This window comes from Pteropus vampyrus, unplaced genomic scaffold, assembly GCF_000151845.1.
Source record: "Pteropus vampyrus isolate Shadow unplaced genomic scaffold, Pvam_2.0 Scaffold172, whole genome shotgun sequence".
In the NCBI taxonomy this organism is placed as follows: Eukaryota; Metazoa; Chordata; class Mammalia; order Chiroptera; family Pteropodidae; genus Pteropus; species Pteropus vampyrus.
Window position 1 is genome coordinate 2,438,955 of NW_011888953.1, and position 10,428 is coordinate 2,449,382.

The following is a 10,428-nucleotide window of genomic DNA, read 5'->3' on the forward strand; positions in this document are numbered from 1 at the left end:
GGAAGGAAGGAAAAGAAAAAAGAAAGAAAGAGAAAAAACAAAGAAAGAAAAAACAAAGAAAGAAATTGGTCCACTTTCTTAACACCATATGCAAAAATCAACTAAATCTAGATTAAATACTTAAATGTTAGATTAAATACTTAAATACATAACACTCTTAGAAAAAACATTGGCAGTAAACTTGTTGACATCACTCTTAGCAATATCTTTTTAAATATATCTCAAGCAAAGGAAACAACAACAATAAAAAAGATAAACAAGTGAGACTACAGCAAACTAAAAAGTTTGGCACAGTGAAAGAAACCATCGATAAAACAGAAAGACAACCTACTGAATGAGAAAAGATATTTGCAACTGATACACTAATAAAGTGTTAATATCCAAAAATATATAAAGAACTCATACAACTTAATACCAAAAAAACAAACAATCCAATTAAAAAATGAGCAGAGGACCTGAACAGAAATTTGTCCTGATAGTATTTAGAGATAGCCAAATGACACATGAAAAGATGATCAATATCATTAATCTTCATGGAAATTCAAATTAAAACCACAATGAGATGTTACCGCACATCTGTCAGAATAGTTATCATCAATAAATCAACAAATAACAACTGCTGGCGAGGATGTGGGGAAAAGGGAACCCTTGTACACTGTTGGGATTATAAATTAGTGAAGCCGCTATGGAAAACAGTATGGAGATTCCTCCAAAACTTGAAAATAGAGTTGCCATATGATCCAGCAATTCCACTACTGAGTATTATCTAAAAAAATAACAGCAACAACAAAAGCCACTAATTCAGAAATGTATATACATCCCTATGTTCATTACTAGCAATAGCCATGATATGGACGCAACCTAGATCTCCATCAATAGATAAATAGATAAAGAAGATGTGGTATATATATATGCTGGAATATTATTCAGCAACAAAAAGAATGAAATGTTACCATTTGCATGGATGGACCTAGAGAGTATTATGGTAAGTGAAATAAGTCAGACAGAGAAAGACAAATACCATATGCTATATGTAGAGTCTAAAAAAAGCAAAATAAAGGAATAAACAAAACACATAGACATAGAGAACAGCTGATGGTTGCCAAAGGGGAGAGGGTTTAGGGAATAGGAATTTTAAAAAAATTTAAAATTTGTTTTTAAATGCTTGTTTCACCACAGCCTTGCCAGCAGGAGCTCTAGGCCAATTTTTTGACATCTGTCAATCTGAAAGGTGAAAAAAATGATAACTTTGAACAGTTTTATTTTATTTTATTTACTTTTAGGCAAGGAAACCCTTGGTTGACCACACAGATTGCAAGGACCTTGTCAGTTTACAATCTCTTATTTTTTTTTATTTTTTTTTATTTTTATGCCTATAGCACCTGGTCTTCCTAGGTAGTCTCCCATCCAAGTACTAACCAGGCCTGACCCTGCTTAGCTTCTAAGATCAGATTGGATCAGGCTTCTTCAGGGTGTCATGGCTGTAGACATCTATGAACAGTTTTAATTTGCCTTTCTCTTATTGAGTCAGGTTGCACATCTTTCATATATTTAAAGGACTCAGGGAAGTCAGCCTCATACATAGTGCTAAAAGGCTCCCAGAACAAGTGTCTTTAGATAAACCAGCAGAACTTGGATGGCCTTTCTAACCTAGCCTTAGACGTCGTGTGCACTTACTTTAATGGCATTCTGTTCATCAAGACATTAACAAAGATCCCGTCAGCTTCAAGAAGTAGGCACATAGACCCCATGTTTGATGGGAATAATGTCAAAGAATTTGTGAACACATTTCTAAAGCACCGCACCTCCTTTGACAGGGTTCTCTCACTCCCCTTCCCCAGCCCTAGGACATTCTCTAAGCTCTTACTCTGATTTATTTTCCTTCACAATTCAAATGTCTTAACTGAGACTGCATGTTATATTTCCTGGTATACTCATTTATTGTATTTCAACCCACTGGAATGTAGACTTCATGGTGGTAAGGGTGTTGTCTTGTGGCCCCAGGCACTAGAACAATTCATGATACAGAGTAGACCCTCCATAAAGGTTGTTGAATGTTGGCTCTTAACAGACTTGGGGAATCAGGAAAGGTCCTGAGAAAAATTAGAGTGTTGGACACTGCTGTCATATTATGTTTCCATTTCAATGAATTGCATGAACTAAATAAACTGGTTGATCCATGGGTCAAAAATGCAGTGCTAATTAGGTAATATTTCTCCACTCAAAGGAGCTACACTGTCTTATTTATTGACAAAGAGATTTCTTCTTACAGCAGGTGTTTTCCTGCCTGAGTCTATCACAAAGTGTCCTGGGATATGAGCTGCTCCTGAGGTTTTTTTTTTTTTTTGTAAAACTGGGAACTATACAGCAGGGAGATGGGACAAGGTGTACATCGATGGTCCTTCATTTAATGCATTTCTGGCCCAGAAGTTAGACTCCCTGCTGTATTGATGTACATCATTTTGATCTAGGAAGTGACTTTCAAGCTGAGTTTGAAACACTACGAGTAGGTTTAACTTGATAAACCTTGATAAACACATTTCATGTAAGAATCCAAAAAGTGCTTTACAAATACTTCTCCACTCAGTCTAATAGCTCAGGTGGTGAGTGTCATATGTGCCCAGTCCTTGAATTATAAAAGATTATCTGCCTCTTGAGTCAAAAGGGCAAAGGGGCTGTGGAGAGAGTGTTGGATTCAGAAGGAGCTAACCAAGATCGCTCATCACCATTCTTAATATTTATGTAGTGCAAGGTTTTTGCACAGTCTCTTATTCCTTCCTAATAATTCTCTCTAGTCCTGCCTTTATTTTGCCTCTAAGTATGCAGCGAAGGTAAAACGACCAGGTGTTCACACAATTTTCAGTTTATTTTTGCCTAATTTGACATTGTTTTCAACATAAATTCAAAATATATCCAGGCAAGAATGAGGTTGTCCAATTGGTGTGCTTTACCTAGGGCTGTGACATTATATATATATATATATATATAATATCTATCTATATATATTTTTTCTTTTTCACTCAAATATCCTCGTTATCTCAAAATGTCTAAAAATTGTGAGACTTTTATACCCAGAAATTGTTGAGTAAGCTATGACCTTTTAGATTATTTCTAAGAGGATTTGAGTGAGTTGGAGGCAGGGGGAGGCACCATAGGGGACAAGGCAAAATTGCTGTGGATTAGGAGTTCAGAGACATAAACTCTATAAATTGTCTTGCCACTAACTGTTCAATTTTGGATAGTAATATATTTTTCTGTTTTTAGTTTCTTATCTGCAAAAGAACACTAATAATACCTACAAAATGTATCTCTCAGTGGTATAAAGGTTTAATTAGAAAATGAGCTTTGAAAATTATCTAATAAAATTAGTAGACAAATATAAAGACTTGCTTAATCGGAAAAATATTTATTGAGTGTTATGGGCTGAATTATGTCGACCCAAAATTTATGTGTTGAAGTCCTAATTCCTAGTACCTCAGAGTGTGACCATATTTGGAGATAGGGTCTTTAAAATGGTTATTAAGTTAAAATGGGGTTATTAGGGTGGGCTCAAATCCAACATGACCGGTGTTCTCATAAGAAGAGTAAATCTGAACAGACAAGTACAGCAAAAGACCATGCTATGACACAGGGAGAAGACAGTCACCTACAAGTCAAGAAAAGGGCCCTCAGAAGAAGCTGACCCTTCAGATACCTTGATCTTGGACTTTTAGACTTCAGAACTGTGAGAAAATAAATTTCTGTTGTTCAAACCACACAGTCTGTGATACCTTGTTATAGCAGTCCTAGCAAACGAATAAGTACACTGAGCGTAATATCTACAGGGCTGTAAGTCCTGCTCCCAGGGCAAGGGTGGGATCTGTGAGGATCTTTTTATGGAGTTAGGTTGGATCATTCAGGGAATAACTCTAAATCATGGTCTAGGAGGGCAAAAAAAAATCAAAGGCAAAGATTTGGTGCTCTGTACTAAGTCCAAAGTGTGAGTCAATCTGTAAAAAGAAAAGGAGTCCTTAAGTTAGAAACTAAGAAGGAAGAGAATTAGTGTGCATATAGTTAATCAGGGCTACTATTAATGCAAAGGATGATAGAGAACTGTCTATCAGCAATGCCATTATCATTGACACAGAGTCCTAGTTACTTATGTGTGAGACAGATGAACAGCCATTCTCATTGGCTCCTATTACTGGCCAGGTTCTAGGTTTGCCCGATACAAGAATGTAGCTCACTCTCGAGTATTTGCAGTGGGTTTTACGTCCCATAAATGATCCTCCAGTCTGTACTGTATCCTATGAAATAGTTGTTTATTGGAGAAAGACAAAGGTGTCATACCACTGGTCTGTAGGGTGTGGTTTCTAGAACCAAGGAAGTAATCATTTTAGAGGAGATCCTAAAAAAATGATGACATGATCATCTAAGTAAGTGATGAACACAAAAAAGATTGATAGGAGAAGATAATTTAGTTGAAGACAACAAGAATAATAATGGAGAAACTATAAGATATTGAAAAAATTTATAGAGACATTAATAGGTAAAGCCTAGAGTAATTCCTGAAACCGATGATAGACCAGCTCAGTGACATTTTCAGGTCAATTGTGGCTTCATCTTTGGGTACTATTGACATAATGAGCACCGCCCCCTCCCCCCCCCCACACACACATTTGAATAACACCATTTCAGATTTTATGAATAGCCACTGGATATATTGCCAACCGGCATTTCTTAACATTGTCTGAACATGAGAATCACCTGGGATACCTTTTAAAAACATTGATGCCTAGAGCCTATCCTCAGAAAGCCTAATTTAATTGATTTAGAATAAGGATCACAATTTTGCAATCCTTATTTTTAACATCTGAGGATTATGACATGCAATCAGTGTTGAAAACCAGTGCTATAGATCATAGAAGTGAATCTGCCATTGCCCCTTGCTGAGGTCTGTCAGTTCCAGATGTGGCCATAGTTTTATGGAAAAGTCCTAGCGGAGAATTTCTCAGCCATGTGGTTTCAGATATACATGAATACTCAGACTTCCAGGAAAGTAGTTTCTTCAAAGGTTTGATAGCCTATATAATAAATTTTTTAACCTGTATTTTTAAAAGTTTGATGCTTTTCAGTCCTCCTGATTTTCTGGATGATGTAGGCAAGAGTCAGGCTTATAAAAATGATGTCTCCAATCTTGAAGCCAACCATAATGACAAGCAAGTCTCATATAAATATAATGTGGGTGGTTAACCAGGAGATCTTAACCTAGAGAAATACAGGCCTAGGACTAAGACAAGATGATCAAAAACTTTCTTCTCCTTCTTTCACTTAATTATTCATTTATTTGTTTAGAAAACATTTATTCAGCACCTGCTATGTTCTAGGCATTTGATATATGCAAGCTGAACAATATTTAAAATTTCCTTAGCTCACTGATATTTTTATCTAGAACATGAGCTCCATTAGTCTGTGGATCCTGGTTTTGTTTTATTTTATTCTGCTGTTTTGCATGCCATAATGTCTCCCATGACTAGCAAATAGTAGACAATTAATACATATTTAATAATCAATAAATGAATGGATACATGAGTGAATAAGTAAATTAATCAAATGAAATATATCATTGCAAAGGAGCTTATGATATAGGGAAATAACAAGATGCTATAAGAATATGTACACAGAACACTGAATTACATGGGAGGTTAGAGAAGTTTCTCAAGGAGAAAAAACATATTCAAGTGGTGAGTAGGAAATAACAGGTTTAAAGGCCTGAAGGCATGAGAACAAGTAGCTTATCTTGGAAATTTGAAGTTCATTGTGGTTGGAACTTAAGTGGAGATAAGCGAAGTTGAATTAGGAAGGAGATAGGCTTTGTACAGCTTTCTAGACCATATGTCTTTGTTTCCTATTGCAGCTGTAACAAATTACCACAAATTGGTGGCTTAAAATAGCACAAATTTATTATCTTACCGTTCTGTAGGTCAGAAGTCTGAAGTGGGTCTCACTGGGCTAAAGTTAAGGCACCAGCAGGGCTACCTTTCTTTCTGGAGGTTGTAGGGGAGGATTAATTTTCTTTCTTCTTCCAGCTTCTAGAGGCTGCGTGCATTTTTTGGCTTGTAGCCTCCATTTATCTTCAGCAGCAGCAATAGCCAGTGAAATCTCTCATGCTTTGAATTTCTCCTGACTCTCCTGTCTTCACTTCTCTCTGAACTACTCTTCTGCTTTTACGAGCTCACAGGTTTAGGATGAGCTGACCCAGATAATACAGGATAATCTCTTACTCACATCTGCAAATCCCTTTTCATACCAAAAAAATAATAATCATCATAAATTCTGGGGATTAGGACATGGACATGTTTGGGGGTCATTACTCTGCCTATTACACTGTTAGAATTTGAAATTTAAGAGTGAGGGGAAGCTGCTGAAAGATCTTTAGTAGGGGAATGGTATGGTCAACGTTGCATTAAAAAATAAAAAAATTATATATATATATATATATATATATATATATATATATATGGATGATTTATGGAAAGTGGATTAGAAAGAAACTATTGTCATCAAGAAGAGATGTAATGTTAGTGTAGACCAGAGAAATGTCTAAAAGAGATGAAGGATGGATGGATTTGAGAATCATTTATAAGACTGTAAACAACAGGTTTTAGTAGCTGATTAGAAATGGAAGATGAGCATGAGTGATGCAGGATAAAACAAATAACACCCAAATCACTGGTTAGGGTGACTGCATAAATGAAAGTGCTGTTTACCAAGATAATAAATGCAGGGGAAGGAGCAGCTTTGAGAGAAGAGGAAAAATAATGAATTTGTTTTGGAATACATTGAGTTCAATGAGCCACAAAGACATTCAAATGCAGATGTCCAATTGGGAGTTACACCCAAGAGTTTAAAGTTCAGAAAAGAAGTCTAGACTGCAGACTTATCTCTGGATGTCCTTAGCATACACTCAGAAACCAAAGCCCTAGGAAAAGCGCAGAGGCGGGGCGGGTGGCGGGGGGGGGGGGGGGGGGATTCGAGGACAGGACCTAGAGGCAAAAACAGCATTTCAGAGACTATCAAAGGAGGAGGAACCTGCACAGGAGAGGAGAAAAGGGCAGAGGAGAAAGAAGAAACAAGAGAAATCTAGTGTCATTCAGTCTAAGGGAAGAGAGTGTTTTAAACAGCAAGAGTTGTCAACTGCATTGACCTCTGGGAAGAAGTCAATAAGATAAGGACTGAAAGGAACCAAGTGAGCCACCTGGAAGTCATTGCTGACTTTGGCAAGAGCAGTGTCCTTGAGGCAGTAGGATTGAGCAGTGATTGGGAGGTAATGAACAAGGGACCATGGTGCAAACTACTATTTCAAGAGAGTTGGTTCAAAAGATCAGAGAATTTGGGTAGTAGTTAAAGGAGCATGAAGGGTTAAAAAAGGAGATGAGACTATTTTTATTTTGGAGGGGAGAGAAATATAAATGTTTGTAGTATTCCTTTAAGTGTCATTGCGAAGGGAGGTGGGAATAGCCGAAAGGAAATGTAGAACTCAAATAGAGTGTTTTATTTGCTTATCCATCTCTGCTTGTTTATGTTTAATGTCAAAGACTTGAACGCATTATATTACAAATGAAAAGGAGTTGATAATGAGGGAGCATTTTAAATGGAGGAGATATTCAATTGATCAAGGTCTCAAAGAAGAGCTCGAATCTATAGCCTATGGACGGTTGGGTTTTACCTAGTCACTCTTCTAGAGTAAGAGGATGCACTGTAAAAAAGAGAGGTTCCAGGTCAGGAAAGTGGGAGCAGGAAGTTCATAGGATTCTTGTTTGGTGGCTTGTTTGGGTTTTTTTTTTCCTTCCTGCCATCGAATGAGATAATAATCCAAGTTGGTGTTGCAACCAGAAGAGATCCAAATGGTGAACCAAGAGAGAAAGAAAAGTTCAAAGCCAAGAAAGCGCTGCTGAGTATTGGGTGTGGGGGAGAAAGGGAAGGCTATAGTGCCAAGATATATGATGTTAAAACCCAGAAAGATGAGGAATAAGTTCTGAAGTGGAATGTGAAGTGGTAAGTCTTCCAGTTTAAAACATTCAGAATGCAGGGGTGGGAAAGCCTGATTTATAATGTGCTTCCTTTAGGAGTGGCTGGGCTGGCTGGCTTAAATTTGCAAGAGAACTAGGCAACTCCAGGCTTTGCCACACTGTTGGGAGTGGTACAAACTGAAACAAGGTAGCTTCAGTGAGTTCACAAACTAATTGTAAATATAAGGCGAATCAATGTACAACACTTAGCAGGACACCTGGCTACATTTCCTCATCACCGTCATTATTGTTGTTATTAGGCTGAAAGTTAAATTATAATTCAGTACAAGAATTAAACAAAAAGATGTGTTAAAAATACAAAATAGTATGTGATCAAATGTTAATGAGAGATATAGTCAAAAGGTAAGTAGTATGATCTGGAAAGAGGACAAGTAGTAAATAAGTTAAATGGGTTTGTGAAGACTTCTTAGAAACTGACGCACATAATGGTCATTATAAATTGACATGTTCTATTATCTTAGTTATGTCTCAGGGGCAGAACAAAAGAGTGGCACGCCATTGCCCATAGACTGCAGAATGAGCCCCTGGAGTGAATGGTCGAAATGTGACCCTTGCCTGAAACAAATGGTAAGCATTCAATGCTTTTCTCTGCTTACATCTCCAGATGGAAATTATTGACAACATCCGCAGGGAAATGACTAATAGTCAGGGAGCCCGCAAGTGAGTTGCAAACTGAGAAGGAAAGCTAAATATGTAAATGGATATGTCTGACCTTGCTGGGAAACCTAAATGTGGCATGATATACTAAATGAGTGTCCATCTTCTGTAGAAGAGACGGCCAACCTTAGAATGTGAGGTGTTACTTTAAGTAACATTCGTGATTGCTTTTATGGCCTCCATCTTAAAACCATGGACTCACGTGGGCTTGGAGGGCTGCAGTGGTGTGGGTGCAATTTTAGCTCATAATCCCTTTTTGGCATTAGACATTCTAACATTTTCAGCTGGTTTTGTGCAGTTTCGCTCAAGGAGTATTGTGGTCTTTGGACAATATAATGGGAAAAAGTGCCTCGACACTGTGGGAGAAAGACAGCAGTGTGAACCCACAGAGATCTGTGAAGATGAGGAGGATGACTGTGGAAAAGACTTTAAATGTGGTACAGGTAATTCTCTCACTCTCACTGATCATTGTGGGTTTCTGTGTGCACTTGTGGGTGAAAAAGAAAGACATATGCTTCTAGACACTCATGTTTCCAAGTGTGAAAGGGGCCTGCAAGTAGACCATCTATATATTCTGTACAAAAAAGTAAAATGTATGTGTGTTCTCTCTCCTCCAGCATTAAATTGCATTTCATAACTTCGGAAAGAGAGAGAAAACTTGGCATGAGACATACAGTGTCTTTCCTGATTTTGATTGCAGGCAGGTGCATAAAGAGGCGACTTCTGTGTAATGGCGACAATGACTGCGGAGACTTTACAGACGAAGATGATTGTGAAAGTGATCCCCGCCCCCCTTGCCGCGACAGAGTGGTGGAAGAGTCCGAGCTAGCACGGACAGCAGGCTACGGGTCAGTATTCCACTTGACTGTTCTAGAGGAGAATGAGTGAAAATGATCTCTATCTGTCCCGCCATGCTGGAGTGGTAGAAGTTTCACATTGGTAGGAAGAGTAGCTGTGGGGCTGTATTCTGTTTGAATTATGTTTGAGCTTGAAAGGGAGTAAGTGCTGAAGAAATATCTCAGGATAATTTGGACAAACTGCCCGACCTCAGTGGGTGTCTGTAGAATGGTCTAGACTATCAAGATATTAGTTGATTACTTCTGAGTTCAGTAGAAGATGAAATAACTCATTTATGAACCTCTGGAAGACAATAGCAAGGTTGAAATGACATGTTAGCATTTGAAATTGGTCTGGCAATTCCATTCAAATGTTTGAATTACCAGGAAGACTATCTTCCATTGAAACTTCTCCTGGATCTATACCTGGTTATAAGTTCTCAGGAGGTTCCAGCATTCTGAAGTTGTTCCAAAAGGAATGGGACAAAGGAAGCAATTCTGATGCCAGCTGGTGATGGTGTTGAGACTATGGTTCTCATTTCAGAGCTGAAGTTTCACTCATTTTCCATACAAAACATAGGGGCTCTGGCCAAGAAGGCTGGGATGAAAAGTCAGACAGTTTAGGACAGAATAGAGACCATTTGTAGATCTGTGCTCCAAGAGTTGTGAAAATGACACAGGCCGGAGGTGCTGTTCTGTTCTGTTCCCTGTAGTCAGAGGACATTCCACAGATGTCCATAGCATAGTCTCCATTAGTTGTTCTGAACAGTAAGGATGTTTGGGTGGATTTGTTGGTAAATTGTCCCCAACAGAGACATAGTTGTTCCCCCATCCAGTAGGAGATTGACAAAGATTGCATATGG

General features: G+C 38.0%; 1 protein-coding gene and 1 pseudogene across 1 annotated transcript in view; one reads left to right on the forward strand and one right to left on the reverse strand.

The window, feature by feature from the left end:
- Positions 1–10,428, forward strand: part of C9 (complement C9) — a 60,750-nt gene that overhangs the window by 18,373 nt on the left and 31,949 nt on the right. The window contains exons 2-5 of the mRNA XM_023536913.1: positions 4,815–4,875; positions 8,559–8,639; positions 9,028–9,172; positions 9,430–9,577. Of these exons, the coding sequence (XP_023392681.1) occupies positions 4,815–4,875; positions 8,559–8,639; positions 9,028–9,172; positions 9,430–9,577 (435 nt within the window). The remainder of the gene's footprint in view (positions 1–4,814; positions 4,876–8,558; positions 8,640–9,027; positions 9,173–9,429; positions 9,578–10,428) is intronic.
- Positions 1,371–1,489, reverse strand: LOC111746039 (annotated as a pseudogene).